Genomic DNA, 23202 nt, shown 5'->3' with positions numbered 1-23202 from the left:
AAGACGCACTTATTAAATGTAGAAGCGTTTCGTACTATCCTAAGCTAAAAGAACCCCGACCTACGGCGAGCTAGACCCGAGCATAGCAAGAGTGCGCATCCCTAGCGAAGGAAGTACAAGGTCCTCTTTATTAGTAATTGCCACCCACTATTAAAAGACCAGCTAGTTAAAATCTGTCGAACTAGTACGGTACGAACTGGTAAGTAAACTATATATGTAACATTTTATTGGTAATTCAATTTCATTTTATTTTAAAGGTACCACTATACTAAAGAAAATGCGTGGTATACTAAATGACTTTGGTTGCTGCCTGGAGGAGGAAAAGCCTGTCATAGTGACGGACCGTGGCTCCAATATGATAGCAGCCTTTCGTGATAACCGGCATATTCACTGCATGAATCACTTGATTAACAATTGTGTGGAGAAAGCAGTTAAAGGTGTACAGGAGGTTGCGGATCTTGTTATCAAATGTAGCAAGCTTGTATAATACTTTAAAAAGTCTGGGAGCAATTCCAGCCTAGGAATTACCTTAAAAAGTTTTTGCCCAACTAGGTGGAATACCATTTTCTATTTGTTTAAGTCAGTGGAGGTCAATTGGGTTGAAATAACAAATATTTTGATTGAAAAACACCAAACACCCAGAGTTGATGGAATTAATTTAAATCATTTGAGCTCAATTGTCCGCGTGCTTTCTGTATTTGAAGAGGTCACCAAAAAATTGGAAGGCAGTAATTATCCAACCATCCACCTAACCATTCCATATATTAGAAAATTAGAGAAATGTTGCACTGCAGATTCAAACGATAATGCCTGTATCGCACACCTTAAGTCCCATTTGTCCGATCAAATATCAATAGTTATCCATCCATATCTTACTAACTACCATAAAATAGCCCTTTTCCTTTTTCCACCAACAAATAAACTGGTACAATGCTCAGCAACCACAAAAATAGAAATTATAGAAGAGTGCAAAAATATTATGAACACATTTTCGTTAACCTCTAATAATTACTTTCCTAATAATTCTTTGAGCCTGTGTGACGATGCTTTTTCGGATTTCATTCAAGACCAAAATCAACCCAATGATATTGACCCTCTACAATATGAAATTGAAAGCTATATGAACCTAACAGTAAACTATACTGATGATTTCAATTGCCTTGAATGGTGGCACATAAACAAAAATATTGTTCCCCAATTGTATACATAAGGATAGCTGCACCATTTTTTGTATTCCTGCGAGCAGCTCAGCATCTGAAAAAGCATTTTGCAGACGCACGAAATTTAATTTCGGAAAAAAGGTACATTATTGCTAACAATTCTAATACAGTAAACCAAATAATGTTTATCCATTCTGTTATTGAAAAATACAATAAATAAAATATTTACTTATACATAAAAATTATTTCATGTCTTTCTATTTTCTATGTCTTGTATTCAAAAGCAAAACGAAAACGAAAAAACAAACACGCAATAAATTTGACGTCGCCAATGCGGCGCACAGTTAACCGTTTCGGTTATTCCGAGTACTCGGTCGCAAGTACTCATTCGTGCATTGCCTCGCCGTTCGGTTATAGTAAATTTTTTTCTCATGCCTTTAACACATTTGCCAAATCCGTATTACTCAATGTCTCACTCAGTCAGTCAGAACTTTAAGAAAGAGTACCAAATGCTGTTTTGACTGTATTCATGCAGACGTCTGATACATACATATGTGCATATGTACGTATGTATATATATATACACTTTATTTAAAAATTTGTACTTACCCTGCAGAAAAGGGAACACACATACCATGCCCATTTCCTCTAATACACTTTTAAGTTCAATGTGTGTTTTTATATGACTTTCCATTTTCAATTCACTTTGTTCACTACGCACTTGCACTTCCACGAACGTTTTGATACTAAATGCGCGCCGTGTTGCAATCGATTATCGAAGAAGCATATATTTTTCTTCTTTAACAACACAGAAATGTAATCGATACATAAATGAGAAAAGATAAACTTTTGTTCTCCATGAGCATGAGAAATGTGTAATTCAAGTACAACTAGTACTTATTCCAAGAACGGTTTTCTTAAAAATTTTAAGTACGACATAATACATTTTTAAGAACGTTCGTTCTTAAATTATTAGTTTTTCAGTTTTCTGAGTGTAGAGACGCACGTAGTATAAACTTGCTGGGGACAGATCAGAAGGTTGTAGCAGGGACTTCCCAATTCGATTACTGGGAACAGATTAAGTTTAGGCAAAGACAACTTACCGATACAGAAGTTTAACCTTTCCGTAACACTTTCGTTGATGTTAAGGAGGACATTTAAGCATTTCCCTAATTGGCATAACTGATGTATAAGATGTAGCTTCTATTATAACACTTCAATATAATCACATTTTGTATTTTCAAATTAAGAATCCATACCTAAGTTAGTATGTAAAACAAGAGAGAACGCTATAGTCGAGTTCCCCGACTATCTGATACCCGTCACTCAGCTAGTGTAAGTGCGAAGGACAGTTTTTGGCGGTTTGTGGGCGTTAGAGTGGGCGTGACCAAATGTTTTTTGGCAAATAGATAGAAATTTACAAGACTAATACAAAAATAAAAAAATATCAAAACATTATTCAAAAGTGTGGGCGTGCCAGCTTTGGGCGATTTGTGGGCGTTAGAGTGGGCGTGGCAAAAAGTTTTTTTGCAAATCGATAGAAATTTACAAGACCAGTACAAAAATGAAAAAATATTAAAACATTTTTCAAAAGTCTGGGCGTGGCAGTTTTGGGCGGTTTATGGGCGTTAGACTAGGCGTGGCAGCATGATTCGACAAACTTGCGCTGCGTCTATGTCCCTGGAGTCTGCATTCTTAATCTCAACTTTCTAGCTTTTGTAGTTCCTGAGATCTCGACGTTCATACGGACAGACAGACGGACAGACGGACGGACAGACGGACATGGCCAAATCGACTCGGCTATTGATCCTGATCAAGAATATATATACTTTATATGGTCGGAAACGCTTCCTTCTGCCTGTTACATACTTTTCAACGAATCTAGTATACCCTTTTACTATACGAGTAGCGGGTATAATGATATTCAGCCCCAATACCCAATGAAAAACCATTCGAAGCAATCTTAGTAATAACCCACCATATAACAGCTAATTTGTTTAAATTTTTCTTACTTCCTACACTGAAAACTTTTAATGCTATTCTAGAAAACGATAGCCAGAAATATCCCCAATTCTTTGCCAGGCCGAACGAAAATTTAACGTTTGTCACCAACGTCAAAGCGGATAGATAGACAAAATCGAACGAACCCGTCTATTTAAAATTGTATCAGCAACGGCCAGCTGATGCAGCATTTCTCACGGGCGTCGCTGGACGAAACGTCGTTGCATTAGCTTCATTTAAACTTGGCCGAAGGAGTTTCGGCATTCCAGTCTGGAACGTCGAGCCGAGCTAATCGATAAACATTGTAGACCTTCAAATAAAGAATCTTGAATATCGCAATAAAGAAAAAACCAACAGAACTAAAGCTTCGATTTATTTAAGAATGGAACATCTAATCATCATGCAATTTGCAACTAGGTAAAGTGTCGAGTCAAATGGATCGACTATGGACCAACCGGGTCGCGCTAACTTACATACATATATGATTCAATTTTAAAAGGTGGAGTATATGCCAAACGTAGAAAGTTCGGCTTATGAATAGCTTTACTTTTAATAATTATTTAATTAATTATTTAAGCTTCAAATTGGCGAAGCTCTTGTTATGATTTGATTCGGTTTAATTTCGGTTTAGTGTGCGTATATGTACATATATATCCAGTCTTAAAATAAAATGGAGATCAAAAATGGTCTGTCAGTAATGTGTACAAACGAGATGGCAATAGAGAGGGCTGCATCACACAATAAAAGAGATGGCCGCTACAGCATGCATACTGCGCCATTGCAGGTTTTCTGTATGTATGTGTGTGTGTTGTTATGAATGCGTAAGAAAGGGACAGATTGTGAGTACTGGGAAGATCGTAATGGCGTAAAGAGCAGGGATGACTACGCCATTGCTTTTCAGCTGTTTTTTTTTATCAATGCGTTAGAAAGGGACAGATTGTGAGTACTGGGAAGATTGTAATGGCGTAAAGAGCAGGGATGTCTACGCCATTGCTTTTCAGCTCTTTTTGATATCAATGCGTTAGAAAGAAACAGATTGTGAGTACTGGAACGTTCGTAATGGCGTAAACAACGGGTTTGGCCTCGCCATTGCTTTTCAGCTGTTTTTAATATCGACGCGTTAGAATTATTGAAAAATGTTTTGAAATTTATTTATAGTCTTGTAAATTTCTATCGCTTTGTCAAAAAACTATTTTCCACTCCCACCCTAACGCCTACAAACTCTCTCGTCCGAGAGAGGGAAGATCCGAGAAATAAGGCTTTCATGCTGGGGACCGACAGCACATAGTTTGCGGCTGAGCCGAGCGTTTTAGTTTTGAGTTGCTCCGTCGCCTATAAGTTGTCGCCGCCGCGAACTGCCCGCGCTATCTCCCCACTGGGAACAAACCTTTAAAAGGCCCCAAAGATAGGCCTAGAAAATTCGTCTAGATGTGAACCCCAACGTTCCGCAAGAAAAAACGTAGAGAACCCAAAAAATAGAAATCCGTAAAATTAAGGTTAGATTAAGGTGAAAAAAATACAAAAAGAAATGTTGGGCGGCAAATCCTACGGGGATTTAATATACATTTAGTTATCCTAAAAAGTGCGTGTCGCCAAATTGTCAACGTTAATCTTCCCGACTTTGTCCCTAGTTGTTGTTGCCCGTGATTTTCTTTTCTCCCTATTCTAGCTAGCACTTCAACGAAGAAAGCGCATTCATCGGTGAATGTGGATAGTGCGGTGAGTGTTAAATTTAAAACATCATGAGATTTAATATAACTAAAAAGAAAAAATGATATTCGGGGAAAAAAGAAAACATAAATTTTATCATAAATGAAGGGAAGAAGTAACAATGATAAAACAGCTCATTTTGTTCGAGCCAAAAGCTTTTATGTTTGGCATAAAAAAATGCCCTTGGCATTCCGTGATCTGAGCCAGATCACCCCCGTAGTCGACGAGCCGAAGCCGGACAATTATTTTGCGTGCGCTCAGATCTCGAGTCAACATCTGACCTGTTATATTATATTTTTGACAGTGTAGCGCTTCGTTACAAATCCACTTCAACTTCGAAGTCTATTATCCAACCTAGTGAAAATCCAAAGCCGCTAGTTCTTCTTTTATTGGAATTAATAAAAACGTTTAATAATACATAAAAAACCAAGAGCCAAAAACCCTTGGCAAGGACCACTTGCGCCTCGCTGCACGGCAGCCCTACTATTGCCGTTTGGGTATCCCTGAAGGTCGAAAGCTTTTCAGCTTTATTGTGCTCGCCTCAACTTGGAACTGGTCCACCAACGCCTTTGACAGGTCCTCTGTAGCGACTAGTGGGTCCAAGTCGCTGATCAAGGCGAAAAATGAACCAATATCACCCTTATCTCAAACATCAAGCTCCATATTTAACTTTGATTTAAATAGCCAGTCCGATACCCTAAGCGAATCAGATTTAGTTTCATCTTCCTTAAACGATGCTTTTTTCAATTGCCATTAATTCAAAATTTGGGTTAACTAATAATAGAAACTCCAGACAAAGAGGTAAACAGATACGCGAAAGAAATAGTGGAAATGTCGAATAGTTTACATTTGCTGGGTTGGTGAACTTTAAATAAACTAAAATTTCCTAATTTATTTGAGGTGGCCATGGACGTTCACTTAATGCCAGCAAGTAGAGCGCGGCTGAGAGATCCTTCTCCTTATCTGGAAACATAATAACCGAAAAACGCAACAGACTTGCGTACACTGATAAAATGAGGGACCTTGTTTTTCATAACTAAAGTGAATTTCTATGACAAAACTTAAAAAATAATACAAATATTAAGAAAAATAATTTAAACAATAAAAAATTAAGGAAAATAAATATAATAAAAATAAAAAATAAAAATAGTAAAAATAATATATATGAATTAAAAACTAACTTCACTTTTGCATAAAACGCAAGACTTCTGCAATATCAATATTTATTTTTGTTAATGATAACTTCAAACGGGCTTTTAAATGATTATTTGGTAATTTTACGTTGTTTTCAGGGCAAGCTCCTCGCAAATAATGAGAATTTCAGAAAACCTCTATCCCAGCACATTACAATAGCAAAGGAGCCATCGGAGCATAGGGCTTGGACACCCCTGCTTTATACATTTATACTTTATATACTTTATGTTTATTCCTTTTCAATTTCCTGGTTAAAAATAAATAAATGTAAATAAATACTCGCTCAATAAATATAAAATATATATAAATATATTTCTGAAGTTACTTTCATACTTTCATTGTATAAAATAAATATAAACAAATACTCGTTATATACATAAATATATATATAAAAGTAAATAATACTGTAAAAGTGCTCTTCGCTCTCGCTCTCGTGTGTATACGCACGATAATCGTTCAGTTTGTGCTTCATACCGGCAGTTCATACATTTTTACTCGAGTATACCTTAATTGATTTGAATCGAGCCAAATCAAAAACAAAAAACAAAGTTATGTTCAATGCAATGGAACGTCTTACAACTTTAGCCGATCCGCCCCGATTGTAACCAAAGTAGCCCATACCGGATAGCCGAGTCTGATTTTCTACTTCGTGCACAGTTCGCTCTAATTCTAATCAGTTTGACGCTGGGCAATACTTATATTGAATGGACAAGTTTCAGAGGTGCCGAAACATCGATGTATCGATGTTTTTGAAAAATTACGAAACATCGATGTTTTCAACCGACTATCGATGTTTTTGGTTCGTCACTATTCCTAGAACAAGAGAAAGAGATTTGTTCAAATATTTTATTAATACAATTTCGGTTATTAGTTTGCAGATGTATTCATATGGTGATTGGTGGTGGAAGCGACGCAAGCCAATGGAGACATTTTTAAAACGTAAGTAATTTTACACATGGCATTAGTTAACAAACAATCAGCTCTGCGCTGACAACGTTCGTCGTTGGAGAGCCGACACTTCCCATTTAAAAACTACCCAATGTAATCTTTGTAAAAAAATTAGATTTTAAGGAAAATTGGTTTTTGTCCAGGTTACGAAGCGAGGACTGTCACCCGCTCTCCGCTCCCTCTCTCTCGCTCTTGCTCTTCACCACAGAATCTCCAATTCTACTCTCCCCGTGGCAGCTCAAATTGGATTCTCCGCTGCGCTCGGGAGAGCTTAGCTAATTAGAATAAGCATTAGTGTCTAATTGGTATTCGCCGAATAAACATTACGACCGGTCGCGCCCGCGCAATAATTGAAAGTAAAGTGTTCGCCTGTTCCTCGCTCCTCGAGTGTTTTTCATTTCAGCTTACCACGGAAAATTCCAGGCCAGCCACCCCCAAGCAAACATTTGATCCTTCAGCCGGATAACCTGGATTTTTTTTCGATTTTTTTCACCAGCGAACAACTCCTAAGATAAATACGAAATTTCCCTTCCTTTTAATTGCCGATCTGCAGCAAAAGGTTCGAAAATCCAATTTCGTTCAATTTGCTGTAAGATTTATTGTCAAATCTAACGGATTTCTCCGACAAAAGGCAATTAAAGAAAAGTACTTATTCATTCCCACGGGCGCCGCCATATTACCCACCGTTCTCCTTTCACCCTCATTCGTGAAAATTTCTAAGTCCAAATTTCCGAATATATTTAAATATTCATCCAGTCCGAAAAGTGCAAAATTCCAAATGTGAAAAAGTGAAAATAATTTGTGCCAAGTTCAGTGAAAATTTCTAAGTCCAAAGCTCCGCCAAAAGTGGCAAAAATTCTGTTCTCGTTTCACTGTGTCCAACGCAAGCCAAATTCTTTTCGCAACACATTTTTGCTTTAACTCCGCAGTCCACTTAATACAATTTGCTTTGCTATCGAAGAATACAAAAACGAAACAAACAACACATACCCTCTGGCCATTCCAAATTCATTAAACATTTACCCGCCAGTTCCATATATTACATCAACATATATTACATCAATATATACTACATTCATATACATTGCATATATTATATCCACATATATCACATATACATTACATATATTACACCCACATATATTACCGAAATACATTGCGCACATTATCTGCATTCCTTTTAAACATATACCAAAGTGTAAATTGTTTCCCGTCGGCAAATCCAAACCACAAATAAAATTTATTCCAAGTGCCGACGCGGAAAAGGCGTTTTGTTTTCCATCAATTTTTTCCGTAAATTTTCAAATTAATTTCCGAGCAATAAATAAAAAGCGGTTTTTTCTCTTTTTTAACAAATAATATTTATTAAATTATTTTTTAAATTTTCAAAAAAAAATTTAAAAAAATTACAAGACAATAATTTTTTTTTCATCCATAAATAAATAATACGACCGCCAAATATAAGTCGTTCACCCGACAAATATTTTTTCCTGTATTGCTTGGATATTAATTTGTGTTTGTTTTAGAAGTACTTACAACGCGGAGAAAAGACTCCAATTCTACCATTCCATTTTCTCCGTTTCCAGTTGTAAACAAAAAAATAACATTTTCTTCGTTCTAATAAACATTTTTTTTCACCGTGTTCCACATTCCAAGAGGTCCAACCGTAAATCAGGTGGACCTAATTACCATAAATCAATTCGCTGTTCACTCCGAGTCACCTGTCCAATTAGTCGAAACTACGGCGTTTCCACTTCGTAAATTTTACACCTCACCAATAACATCCTATACGGTCTTTTTCCGCTGCTTTATACCTTCCTTTCCGCTTCCTTTCCATTTCGCATTTCTTCGATTATGCCCATCGGGGACGATAAAAAGAAATTGTCCGCTGACAAACCCAGGTCTATTTTTTCACCACAAGGGCCCAAGAGTCCAAGAATCCCAAGCATTTCGGGGAAAACGCCTGCACAGATTTCCGACGACGCAGCCCAAGTCATAGCGGGAACTCTGCCCATAGACTTGCTGGCCTTGGAGGCGAAGGAGATACACCACGAGGTGAAGAAGATTGTGGGACAGTGCAGCTCGGCCCAGAGGCGAGCCATAAAAGCCAACGCCAGAACCAACAGCTTGGAAAGGTGGCAAAGACGGTGGCAGCAGTCGACGAAGGGGAGATGGACCTTTAGGATCATCCCGGATGTGGTCGCATGGACGCGAAGACGGCATGGCGAGGTGAACTTTTGGCTCACCCAAATGCTTAGCGGGCATGGATGCTTCAGGAGCTACCTGCCTAGGTTTGGCCACGACGACGACAGCCACTGCTCAGAATGCGGCGTCGACGAGACGGCTGAGCACATCATTTTTAATTGCCAGCGATTCGACCGCGACAGGGAAGGCTTCATGGAGGACGTAACGGACCCTTCTACCCTAGGGGAGCGCATGATCTCGGATCAGACGTTCTGGAATCAGATCAGCAACTTCGCTGCAGTGGCGATGAAGAGGCTGCGGGCAGCGGAAAGAGAGAGAGCCGCTCGGAGTCAACAGGATCCTAGCTAGGGAAATATGAGCGCATCCTGGCCCTGCGAAGCATAGCCTCGCGGTAGTACCGCAGGGACTCCAGGATTTCTCGCACCTCACAACACCTTACTACGGCCACAGGGCACTCAACTGCAAGGAGCCTGATCGCTCGGACTGCTGTCTCCGGTGCGGCGAACAAGGTCACAAAGCGAAAGGCTGTGTCAACCCGCCGAATTGCCTGATCTGCAACAGCGACACATACAGGAATCACCCGACAGGTAGCTTTACATGCCCTACCTTTAAAGCGAGCACAACAAAAGGAGCCTTAAGACGCCGCATCCATGATTAACATACTACAGCTTAATGTTAATCACTGCGCAGCTGCACAGAGCCTTCTGTCCCAAACAGCGATACAGCGCAATGCTGACGTCATGCTACTAAGTGAACCGTACGTCCCTGGTGTGGAAAATGCAGAAGCTCTTTTCGACTCTACTCGTAAGGCGGCAGTCATATGCTGCAGAAACCTCTACATAGAGGACCAGGAAAGTGTGCCAATGCGCGGCATTGCGTACGCTAAAGTGAAGGGTGTCCAATTTTACAGCTGCTATGCCCCGCCAAGTGACAGCCCGGACCTGTTCGAGGACTTTTTAGACAACCTGATACACCACGCAGGTGACTTCAACGCCTGGGCAATAGAATGGGGAAGCCGGACATCTAACCTCCGAGGTAGGGCCGTTATCGATGCCATGAACCAGCTAAATCTGGTGCTGCTGAACGATGGTGGCAAGCCCACGTTTAACAACGACAGAGGTACATCATTCATCGACGTCACTTTTGTTAACCGAAGTCTAGCCTCCACTGCAAATTGGATGGTTCAGGAGGACGTAACTCTGAGCGATCATGCCCTAATCACATTCAGCGCCCGCTCCTCGTGCATCACACAACGACATGCAAGGAGCACCCTTGGGCAAGCATGGGACATCAGAAAGCTGGACAAGGACATGCTGGCCTTTAGCATCGAGCAAATGGAGCAAACAACTGGGCATGCGGAATCCATGGTGGCGTCGCTCATGAAGATGCTGGAAGCTGCATGCGATGCAGCGATGCCGCGAAAGAAGAAAAATGGCAAACGCAAACCTCCGGTCTACTGCTGGAACGGCTCCCTCAACCACCTACGCTCGGAATGCTTCAGGGCAAGGAGACAGGCGCAACGAGCCAGAGGACTTCCTCAGCACGCGGAACTTCACGAGGTTTTTAGATCGAAACGTGCAGATCTTAGAAACGTCATAGCTGCTGCGAAAGCAAATGCTTTCAAAGAATTGTTGGCAAGTGTCGACGAAGACCCCTGGGGTATCGCCCACAAAATGGTTAGCAACAAGCTTAAAGCCGCTGAAGGTGGTACTTCACAGGACCCAGTCCTACTGTCAACCATCGTGGAAGAGCTATTTCCAAACCAGGATACTCTATGGCAACCCGCGCAAGAAATCCCTGCCCCAGATTTTCCGTGTGTCACTGCAAGTGAGGTCATCGAAGCGGCAAAAAGAATAAAGCCCAACAAAGCCCCTGGTTTTGATGGCATCCCAGGTGTGGTAGTTATGGCTACCGCAAATGCTAAGCCAGAAATCTTCAGGGACACCTTCCAACAGTGCCTGATTGATGGTGTCTTTCCATCCCGCTGGAAGAACATGAAGCTGGTACTGCTGCCGAAAGGAAAGGGTCCAACCAACGCTGCAGGCAGTTTCCGCCCACTTTGCCTGCTGGACATCGTGGGAAAGCTCTTCAAACGCATCATATACGCACGCATTGAGGTGTTCACTGAGAGCCCCAATGGCCTACAAAGGCACCAGTACGGTTTCCGGAAAAGTAAAATCACCCTCGACGCTCTCCCTGCCTTAAGAGATCTGACCAAGTCCGCCCTTGATGGAGACCGATGGCTAGGTGGCACCAAGAAGTATTGCGCCATCATCACGCTTGATGTAAAAAATGCGTTTAACACGGCTGGATGGCCAAAATCCTCGGGGCCATGCGCAACATGGGTATTCCTCGATACCTCAGGATCATCATTGGCAGCTACTTCAGGGATCGTATACTTTGGTACGATACTGACGCCGGGCCAAGAAATCACCACGTCTCTGCAGGTGTCCCACAAGGGTCGGTTCTTGGACCAATCATGTGGAACATAATGTACGACGGGTTATTGTCCATTAGCAAGCCCACAGGAGTGGAGCTACTCTGCTTTGCAGACGACGTGGCAGTAGCAGCGGTTGCCAAAACAATACCGGAGTTACAGGACAGGAGCAATGCAGCGATTAGCACAACTATTAGCTGGCTGGAAAACGCCGGTCTAAGTATCGCTGCGCACAAGTCCGAAGTGGTGTTGTTGAGCAGCAGAAAGGCCGTCGAGAGTATACGGGTCTCGGTCAAAGACGCCCAAATAGAGTCAGCCGGATTCCTTAAGTACCTGGGAGTTATTGTAGACCACAGACTGTCATTCAAGGAGCATGCGAGATACGCCAGCAGGAAGGCAGCGATGACAGCAGCAGCACTGGCAAGACTCATGCCAAATATAGGCGGACCCAGGATGCCGTCCAGAAGGCTGCTCGTGGCGGTCGCGAAATCTTCGCTTCTATACGCAGCCCCCATCTGGAGGAGTGTCACAAATAAAGTGACGTACTTGGACAACGCGCGTGCAGTATCACGGACTCTGGCCCTTAGACTGATCAGAGGATTCAGAACAATCTCGGAAGATGCGGCCCATGTTCTTGCGGGCATCCCCCCGATCGATCTAGAGATTGAGGCTCAATACCTAAAGCGAGAAGGTATTTCCGGAGAAGAGATCACAGACTGGCTGCATGGAGTGTGGCAGACTAGGTGGCATGATTCGCTACAAGGGAGATGGACCTACCAACTGATCCCAGATCTAGTTGAGTGGGCAGGATGCGAACACAAGGAGGTGGACTACCACTTGACGCAATTTCTCACCGATCACGGCTGCTTCAGGGGTTACCTCTTCAGGCATCGCCATGTGGACTCAGCCCCGTGCCTGTTCTGTAGCGACTCAGCCAAAACAGCGGAACATATCCTGCTGCACTGTGTATGGTTCCGTACAGAGAGAGAGATACTGGAGACTCTTGCTGGATCTCCGCTCAGCCCGAGGAACTTAATGCGCACAATGCTGGCGGACAAAACCGTGTGGGTAAGGGCCCATGGCATTATCATCGGCATGATGAAACGAGTTCGCATCGATGAGACGGCCAGCAGACCCGTTGGATAAAGAGCACCCCCGTGTGGTGGCGGGGCAAGAATACCACCTCAGCGGGCTCGGCTTGTCGTAAAAGGCGACTAAAGAGTTAGCGAAGGAGCGTTTCGCAGCAACGCAACAAAAGAGGGGTTGCGATCTGGCACCACATCCAGCTCACCGAAGTAATACCTTGACTGGAAGTCCCGGTGAGCGTAGCAAGGACTGGAGAGCGTTCGGAGGTTTTTGTTTAGTACGTAGGCGTAACTCTACTTGGAGAGTTATGAATCGTGCATGCCATTCACGGACGGTGGATGGTATCTTTTGAAGATTTTATTTTCCTGCCGTATTTGTAATAAAAAAAAAAAAAAACACAGACCTGTGCCTATACAGCTGTTATCTACCACCACGCCTTTCCCTTCCGACGCCTAACGACGCAAGAGGCGAGCGAAACGTGGTCATCGCTGGGGACTTCAACGCCTGGGCAGAGGAGTGGGGCTCAGTCCACACGAACGCAAGAGGGCGAACCCTTCAGGAAGCCTTCGCGTCTATGGACGTAGCTCTCCTGAACACGGGGACGGAGTACACCTTCAGCCGAGTTGGAGCAGTCGGTAGTAGACCTGACCTACTGCAGTGGCTCGCTTTTCCAGCGCGCACAATGGTCCATCAGCGATGCATATACGGCAAGTGACCACAAGGCGATTATCTGCGACATAACCAGCAGAGGATCTTTCACAGCCCCATCAGCGAAGAGGCACTTCAACCCAAAGACTCTCCAGCGGGACGCGTTCCTGAGGGAATTTGGGAGCCCCGTCATCGGTGAGAACGCAGCGGCAAGCGCAATCAGCCTGAGTAGAGCAGTCGAGAGGGCATGCATAGCAAGCATGAGGGTGTCAAAGAGCCACCACCGCCACCGGGAACCAGTCTATTGGTGGACCGACGAGATCGCGGAGGCTCGCAGAACCTGCCTTCGGGCAAGACGGCGGCAGCAAAGGGAGCACGGCCACCCCAGCAACGAGATTCTGAGGCAAGAATACGCTGACAATCGAAGGGCCTTAAAGAGACTCATCAAGCAGTCGAAGAGGAGATGCTTCTTGGAGCTATGCGACTCAGCCGAGCAGGACCCTTGGGGTTCAGCTTATAAAATAGTGGTGAAAAAGTTAAGCCAGGCGAAACCACTAAAAACAGGCGACGCGGCCACGATGACAGCGATCGTGGAACACCTGTTTCCAATAGTGCCCTTGGATCCGCAACCTCCTCACGCGGCTCCAGGCGACTTGTCGCAGATAGCGCTCCGACCGGAGGAAATACGCGAGGTCGCAAAGGATATGCCTTCGGGGAAGGCGCCAGGGCCGGACGGTATCCCAGATATCGCCGTCAAGCTAGGAATGTACGAGCACCTGGAAGCATTCGCTGCCGTCTTCAACCAGTGTCTCACGGAAGGCTTCTTTCCAGAGCGCTGGAAGAGACAGAAGCTGGTACTGCTCCCCAAGCCTAACAAGCCTCCTGAGGACCCATCCTCATACAGACCGATATGCCTGATCGACCACATGGGCAAGGCTTTCGAACGCTGTATCAGCCTCAGACTGCACGAGGCCATCTCCGCTGCAGGGGACCTCTTAGAAATGCAGTTCGGCTTTAGGAAGGCGAGATCGACAGTGGACGCTATAGCAACGGTCAAGGAGATCGCTTCGAAGGAAATTGAAGGCACAAGATGGCACGGAGGCAGCAAGGAGTACTGCTTGGTAGTAACATTGGATATTAGAAATGCGTTCAACACAGCGAGATGGGGCGTCACCATAAGAGCTTTACAGCACCTAGGGGTACCGGACGCTCTGGTGGGCATAGTCCAGGCCTACTTCAGCGACAGAGTGCTACTGTACGACACAGACGGAGGCACTCTTGAGCACAGGGTGACCTGCGGGGTCCCCCAAGGTTCGGTACTCGGGCCGCTGCTGTGGAACGCAATGTACGATGGTCTGCTACGGCTGTCACTAGCAGGGAGAACCAAAGTGATTGGGTTCGCTGACGATATTGCCGTGGTAATCGTAGAAAAAACCGTTAAAGAACCCGAGAGCCTCGCGAATGCAGCAATCGGCATCATAGTGGAGTGGCTCTTAGCGGTCGGCCTGGGCGTAGCTCACCACAAAACGGAGGCAGTGAATATATCTAGCCGCAAACAGGTAGAGACAGCCACCATCCGAGTCGGAGACACCACGGTCACGTCGGCGCGAGCGATTCGATACCTAGGGGTCTTGTTAGACACTAGGCTAACGTTTAAGGAGCATCTGGCGGAAGCGAACAGGAAGGCGTCGAGCGTCGCTAGGGCTCTAGCGCGAATAATGCTCAACTGCAGGGGCCCAAGACAGGGACGCAGACTACTCCTACAGTCCGTCTGCAGGGCAACATCGCTGTACGCAGCCCCAATATGGGCGGAAGCTTCGGAGAAGAGGTCCTACATAAGGGGCCTGGAATCGACGCACAGGCTGTGCGCCCTAAGGGTGTGCTCCGGCTTTCCGACGACGCAGCTAAAGTCATAGCGGGAACTCTGCCCAAAGACTTGCTGGCCTTGGAGGCGAAGGAGATACACCACGAGGTGAAGAAGATTGTGGGACAGTGCAGCTCGGCCCAGAGGCGAGCCATAAAAGCCAACGCCAGAACCAACAGCTTGGAAAGGTGGCAAAGACGGTGGCAGCAGTCGACGAAGGGGAGATGGACCTTTAGGATCATCCCGGATGTGGTCGCATGGACGCGAAGACGGCATGGCGAGATAAATTTTTGGCTCACCCAAATGCTAAGCGGGCATGGATGCTTCAGGAGCTACCTGGCTAGGTTTGGCCACGACGACGACAGCCACTGCCCAGAATGCGGCGTCGACGAGACGGCTGAGCACATAATTTTTAATTGTCAGCGATTTGGCCGCGACAGGGAAGGCTTCATGGAGGACGTAACGGACCCTTCTACCCTAGGGGAGCGCATGATCTCGGACCAGACGTTCTGGGGTCAGATCAGCAACTTCGCGGCAGTGGCGATGAAGAGGCTGCGGGTAGCGAGAGAGAGAGAGAGACGCTCGGAGACAACAGGATCCTAGCTAGGGTAAAATGAGCGCATCCTGGCCCTGCGAAGCATAGCCTCGCGGTAGTACCGCAGGGACTCCAGGATTTCTCGCACCACACAACACCTTATGGCCTAACCGCAGGGCCGCGGCGGGCGACGCAGGGCCACGGGCGGATCCGTCTAGGAGACGCGATGCCGTCGGAAGACCTGCAGGAGTTGCGCGAGTTCGCGGACGCACAGAACGCCACGCTGCGACGGTGGTGGAGCGGAAGGCAGCCGCCGCCAAGGCCGCGTGGCAGAAACGCCTGGCAGAGTGGCAGAAGGAGGAGGAGGCGCTGTGGGTACCACACCCACCGTCGTCGTTGCCGCAGTCGCCATTGCGGCAGTCACAGACACCACCGCCGCCGTCGCAGCCACCGCCAACACCGACGCAGCAGCGAAAGGAGCAGCCGCAGCCGCCGACGCCGGTGAGATTAGGGTGTATGTGCCCCAATAAAAGGAAAACATCAAAAGCGAGAATCGAGTTGATTAGGACAGAGGAGGGCAAGGGCACAAACACTGCTCACATAAAAATAAGGAGGTGCGAAGTCATCCGCAGCAGCAAACGGACGTGGGGCCAGGCACGCGGGCCGGCAAGTCGACGCGAGGCTGCCGCAGGCGCGGAAACGAGAAAGAAGGCCTCCAGGTTGCTTGGTGGCCAGGGGCAGCCGCCCGGAGCATGCAGGGGCAGTCATCATTGGATCCCCGTAGAAGGGCCTCCAAGGCGCCTGGGTCCAGGACCAGCAGCCCCGGAGCATCAAGGGGCATCGCATCGAGTGGAAGGAGCTAAAAACAAAAGAGAGGATGAGTAAACATGGCGATTTTTACGCAAAAATCCGTAACTTACCTCCATTGAGTTGCAACTCCGGAATCCACGTGCTTGGAGAAAATCGGGATGGGGGCGCTACGATAATAGCGGTCGATCGATAGTGAGATCGATAGGGAACAAAAATATATACTGGATTTACATTGATTTTCAACACGCTGTCACACTATTGACAGCAATTGGCACGACATCGGAACATCGGACAGGCAACGCCGGTCGCCAATATCGATAGCTCGATAGCGCAATTAGCGATGGGACAACATCGATAGGAATATAAAGTGGCAACTCCGGTCGCCAACATCGATAACTCGATCATGGTGGGTATCGGTAGAGTTGCCAGGGATGAGAAGCGATGAGAAGGCGGGAAATTTAAATGCGGAGCTGGTGACCAGAAGCCGGCGGCAACAAATACAGAAAGCTGGAGAAGGGCGCGAGGATCGAGATGCCGAGTCGAGATGTCGAACGACAGGGTCTACTAGGCTGAGGCTGTCGGGCTGAGATCAAGGAGGCGCAGGTCGACGTAAGGAGTAAGGAACGACACAGTTCGAGGATCAAGATGCCACGTCGAGATGCTGAAAGACAGGGTCGAATAGGCTGAGACATAAAGGCTGCGATCAGGAAGGCGCAAGGATGTTCAAGATCCCAAGTCAGTGTTCGCCTATTGCATAAGTTTGTTTTCGAATGCGACGGCGATCGAGATAACCGAAAGCGATTGCGATTTGATGCTACATATTTTCCGAAATTTGCGCAATGGAAATTTGCTTAAGGACGCTGATAAAGAGGACGACGAAGACGACGAAATTGACGAAGATGAAGTTGAAAAGAACGAGAATGTCGAGCCGTCGAAAAGTTCGAGCGATGAAGAAGAAGAGTTTCGATCAGTGCAAAGCAAAACACGCAAACAAACGAATGTGAGAACACCATGGAGAATTCTACAGTGGCGTCCGAAAATAACGATTGCGCTCCTACCAAAGGTTTCGGCATGAGTGCGGCAAGATTTTCAGTTAACTTTCGAGATATTGAAGACTCAATCAGACCATTTAGTGGAGACGAAAACCTTCCAGTTGAAGTTTTGGTTGACGATTTTGAAGAAATGGCTTCTATTATGTATTGGGATGACCTGCAAAAATTCATTTTCGCGAAAAGGTCTCTCAAGGGTCTCGCTAAAATGTACATAATGAGTGAACGTGGTATTAAGTGTTGGCAAATGTTGAAGAAAGCCTTGATCGAAGATCTCAAAGCCGAAGTGAATGGTGCTCAGATACACAAATTGTTGGCCGAAAGAAAAATGAAAAATATAAGAACGTTTAAGAATATCTGCTAAAAATGAAAGAAGTTGCTTCTCGTGGCAGTGTAGACAATAGTGCACTTATGCAATACGTGATCGATGGCATTAATGATTTGAGTGTGAACAAATCTATATTGTACAATGCTAAGGAAATGAAAGAGCTCAAAGAAAAATTGAAGTGGTACGAGAAAATACGTTCGAAATGCGGAAAATCTAAAAATTATGATGAGAAGTTTAAGCATCCGATTCCTAAAGACGCTGGTGCTCAGAAAGACTCAGTCATGCAAAAAAAGTTACATTGCTACAATTGTGGTGAGGTGGGACATACCTCTAATCAGTGTGCTAATCGGAGTAATGGTCGGAAATCTTTCAACTGTAATAATTTTGGACATATATCAAAAGACTGTCCTGAAAGCAAAAAAGAAACGGTTGCAAATCCGAGCAATACGCGTAAAGTTTCCGAGGATAAATTGTCGATGCTTAAAGAAATTTATATGAAGCAGAAGAAGTTTAAAGCACTACTCGACACTGGCAGCAAATACAACATCATAAGTGAAACAACGTACTTAAAATTGAATAAGCCAAAACTGAGCGCTGCAAACATATTTCTCGCTGGTTTCGGAAATAATAACAAAGTGAAACCATTCGGTTCATTTAAAGAAGAATTCGAGGATGACAGTCAAAAATTTCAAGAAAACTTTTTGGTGGTTTCATCAGACTTTTTGGACGTAGACGTTGTGTTGGTCGCAGAATTTTGTAACAACGCTAAAACTCAAATTAATCATGACTCTCAAACCGAAAGAAGTTCGCTTTTGAAGATAACCGTTGAAAGTGCCAAAAAATTTAAGACGAAGACGAAAACAACCAATGTCGAGATGCGTATCATTTTTAAAGACGACACTCCTGTGCATTCGTGTCCGCGTAGAATGGCATTTTCCGAGAAATGCATAATCGACGATCAAATCGAACAATAGCTGAAAGACGGAGTAATCGAGCAGTCCGAGTCTGAGTCCAGCAGTCCGATCGTATTAGTAAAGAAACGAGACGACTTTGCATCGATTATAAAAGGATTAATAAGGTAAAAGTAAGAGATCTTTTTCCTCTTCCCCAGATTGAAGATCAACTGGACCGTCTGCAAAACGCTCAAATATTCAGCACTCTTGATCTCAAAAACGGATTATTTCACGTCAACGTCAATACAGAAAGCCGCAAGTTCACGTCGTTTGTAACTCACAATGGCCAGTACCAGTTCCGGAAAGTCCCTTTTGGTCTCACAAATTCTCCAGGCGTATTTCAAAGGCACGTAAACGCAATCTTTCGTGATGTGACGCGTTCTGGTATTGCGATTCCATATGTCGACGACATCATAGTTCCAGCTAAAGACGAACGTGAAGCAGTATCCAATCTCAAGATAGTCATTAAGCGCTGCGAAGAGTATGGCTTGGTGATCAATCTAAAAAAATGTTGTTTCTTGAAGAAGAAAATCGAGTTTCTAGGCCATGTAATAGAGAATCAGAAGATCAGTATCTCAGACGAAAAGACGAAATCTGTAACGAAGTTTCCTACTCCGACAAACCACAAGCAACTGCAAAGCTTCCTGGGTCTGGTTGGATTATTTCGAAAGTTTATATTGAACTTTTCAATCATCGCCAAGCCGTTGAAAGATCTGATGAAACACGACGCCAAGTTTTGCTTTACTGATAGAGAGATTGCCGCTTTTAACATGCTTAAGACTTTGATTACCCAGAAGCCAGTACTCAAGATTTTTCATCCGCAGCACGAAACGGAACTACACACAGATGCATTGATTAACGGTTTCGAAGCAGTTCTTCTCCAGAAGTCACCTGAGGATAACCAGATTCACCATGTTTACTATATGAGTAAAAAGACGACGGTTGGAGATTCTGGCAGTAGTTGAAGCTTTTCGTAAGTTTAGAGTCTATCTTTTGGGTATGCACTTTAAGCTGAGAAGCGACTGCAACGCCTTTGCGAAAACGATGGAAAAAAGGGAAGTCTGCTCCAGAGTCGCACGTTGGATTCTCGAACTTCAAGAGTTTGACTTTGACGTCGATGCTGATGCTTTAAGCCGATATCCTGTAATGGTGATCTGACGAAAGCTTGCATATTAAATTGAAATATGTTCAATCGCAGGACGAGGAATTAAAAGCCTCACAAAAATTTATTTTTAAAAGCAGGTCTTCTTTACAAACTGGTCAACGATCAGTTAATAGTTGTGCCATTAACCCTCCAACGCGAAATTATTCGACAAGCATATGATTTTTCATGTGCATTTCATGGACATTTTTCCGTAAAGAAAACCAAAGAAATCGTCGCAAAGCCATACATTCCAAAACTCGAGGACAAGATCATACGGCAGATTAGATGTTGCATTCCGTGTATTATATCCAACAGAAAGCTTGGCAACAAAGGAGAGTTGCACACGGAGGAAGATCAGCCACTTCAAACGTTTCACATCGATTTTTTGGGACCTCTTGAATCGACTCATAAGGCGTACAAGCACATTCTAGCTGTCATTGACGGATTCACGAAATTCTGTTGGCTGTATCCTACAAAATCTACATCATCCAAGGACGTTATCGCAAGACTGGAGGCACAGAGAAAAAATTTTTGGGAACCCTGTTCAAATAATCTCCGATCGAGGCACAGGATTCACGTCTCACGAATTTAAGCAGTATTGCGAGAACGAGAATATTGAACTTCATGTAGTAACGACTGGACTTTCCAGAGCAAACGGGCAAAAAGAACGCCTAAATGCTTAATTTTACGTACTGCAGGAGTACACATACGACTCCATTTGAGTTTCTTGTAGGCGTCAAGATGCGCACTAAAATAGACGTCCAGCTTAGGTAAATGATCCAGCAAGAGTTTATACAAATGTTCCAGGAACATCGTGACGAGATACGCCAGATTGCCAAGAAACAAATCCTTGGTCTGCAGAACGAAAATAGGCATACCTATAATCTGAGACGTAAACCAGCATTGACATACAAAGTAGGCGATCATGTAGCTATCAAACGCACTCAACTTGGTGGTGGACTTAAGCTAAAGCCGAAGTATTTGGGTCCGTATAAAGTTACCAAAGTCAAGCCGAGAGATACCTACGATGTTGTAAAAGAGTCAGTATCTTTGAAGGGTCGAGATATACTACCTCTTGTGCAGAATATATGAAGCCATGGATTCAAATATCTTCCGAGGACGTCAATGATCCATTCGGGACGAATGTTTAGAAGGATGGCCGAGTTGTGGAAATGGGTCTGGCATCACTGTTCAGCCGAACACACCATAGATGAGTTGTGACGACGAAACGAGATTGACGAGGAGGTGAAAAGCGAGGAGTTGAAATCGAGAGAGAACGCTGAGAAGACTTAAAAAACTACGACGAAGATATATCAAACGATGTTAAATTCTGCTCAAACTTACATTATATTCTAAAGTATCTTATTCAAGCTATACTTAGCACTATTTTCAGTAATAAAACTTTTAAAAAACAAGAGAGAACGCTATAGTCGAGTTCCCCGACTCAGCTGGTGGAAGTGCGAAGGAGAGTCTTAAACACTGACAGTTTTTAGCAATTTGTGGGCGTTAGGGTGGGCGTGGAAAGAGTTTTTTTGCAAATCGATATAAATTTACAAGACTAATACAAAAATTAAAAAATATCAAAACATTTTTCAAAAGTGTGGGCGTGGCAGCTTTGGGCGGTTTGTGGGCGTTAGAGTGGGCGTGGCAACATAAATCGACAAAGTTGCGCTGTTTCTATGTCTTGGGAGTCTGTATGCTTAATCTCAACTTTCTAGCTTTTGTAGTTCCTGAGATCTCGACGTTCATACGGACAGACAGACGGACGGACAGACGGACATGGCCAGATCGACTCGGCTAATCTAGTATACCCTTTTACTCTACGAGTAACGGGTATAATAAATAATATAACAAAACAGTGGGACTTATCATTAAAAACCAAAACCAATCCCACAAATACAAAATTCAAACTTTAAATATAAATTAATTTGCTTATTCAGATTATTTTCATCATTCAAGATTCAGTTAGATAAACATAGTAATGATTAGACTAGTAATTGTTTTGATTTGATTATGGTTATATATACATATATAAAAGATACAGACTTCATATAAAAATTCATTTTGCTCATTTAGATTATTTTCATCATTTAAGATTCAGTTAGATATACATTGTGAGGAGTTAAAACTCCGCACAAATGCGAATAGTGATCGCATAAGGAGGGCCTGCCGTTGCCAGTTACGCAACATAGCAAAGCGTAGTAACGGCAGTGCGAAGCCAGGAGAAAGAGAGTTTGGAAACTCTGGGCTGGAGAAAGAGAGTTTGGAGACTCGGGAAGTGGAGAGAGAGAGGATGGAGACTCCGGACTTGCTGAAAAGAGAGTTTGGAGAGTCAGCAGGCTCAAAGGCAAATAACGGGACAAATCGAACTTTGGACCGGGCCAACGGTAAAATCATGGACTTTGGATCCGGAGACTGAAGACCAAAGGGATAAACCGTTAAAGGAGGCCTATATAAACAGGCCGAGCGCTGGAAGCAGAACGGACAGTCAAGGAAAGCAAGTGTACGAGTCAACAACGTTAGAACGAAGTCAGCAGAGGAGCTACGACCGTGATAGTCACCAAGGAGCAAGATCGCTACGTCAAGACGTTTGGAACTGAGACGCAGGTAGCTGAGGTCCAAACGACGAAGCACGAGTAGCCAGGAGGCAAACAACAGGAGAGGCCAGACCTAAGCGGGCACCCGAGGAAGCGGCAGGGATTGTGGTGTAGACCCGGTGGACTGTGTAGGAGATCGCGTGCTTGAACCAGGCGATAGCCTGGTGCGTCCGTGCAATCCAAGCAGGCTTGGTACCGGCGCCACCAGTCCGAACCAGACGTGGGGTTGCTGTTCCACAGGCGTCTGCCTTGGGGATCACAGCCGTGAGCTTCCGTGAGTCTGCGTACGACAACAATTCTCAGCCCACGCGACGAGCGCCCAACAACGAAGGTCCGCGCCACCCAGGACGACGAAAGCGGTAAGACAGTGGAACCAGGCCGCCGAGCAGGACATCCAGGTCCGACCGCACCGGCAGAAGAGAAAAGGTAGGGTGGAACGTTCGTCTTTCACTGGACGTCTTGCTACAGGGACTGCGGCGTATCCGGGCGATAGCGCGGTGCGTCGGAAGGAACTAAACAAGCGTCTGGCGGGA

At 44.7% G+C, this 23202-nt stretch overlaps 1 protein-coding gene across 1 annotated transcript; it reads left to right on the top strand.

Moving 5' to 3' along the window:
* The first annotated feature begins 16826 nt into the window (after positions 1–16826).
* Positions 16827–21487, top strand: LOC120322014. Its single transcript, XM_039376662.1, has 2 exons — positions 16827–21057; positions 21129–21487. The coding sequence occupies exon 1, from the start codon at positions 18014–18016 to the stop codon at positions 18947–18949; it is 936 nt and encodes a 311-aa protein (XP_039232596.1). The 5' UTR covers positions 16827–18013; the 3' UTR covers positions 18950–21057; positions 21129–21487.
* The last annotated feature ends 1715 nt before the right edge of the window (positions 21488–23202 follow it).

Source organism: Drosophila yakuba, chromosome X (assembly GCF_016746365.2).
Source record: "Drosophila yakuba strain Tai18E2 chromosome X, Prin_Dyak_Tai18E2_2.1, whole genome shotgun sequence".
Taxonomy (NCBI): domain Eukaryota; kingdom Metazoa; phylum Arthropoda; class Insecta; order Diptera; family Drosophilidae; genus Drosophila; species Drosophila yakuba.
The sequence above is the reverse complement of the archived record's forward strand: the minus strand, read 5'-3'. Positions and strand labels throughout refer to the sequence as shown.

Coding starts and splice junctions, on each gene's coding strand:
- LOC120322014 (XM_039376662.1), top strand. CDS start 18,014: ATGAAAGAAGTTGCTTCTCGTGGCAGTGTAGACAATAGTGCACTTATG.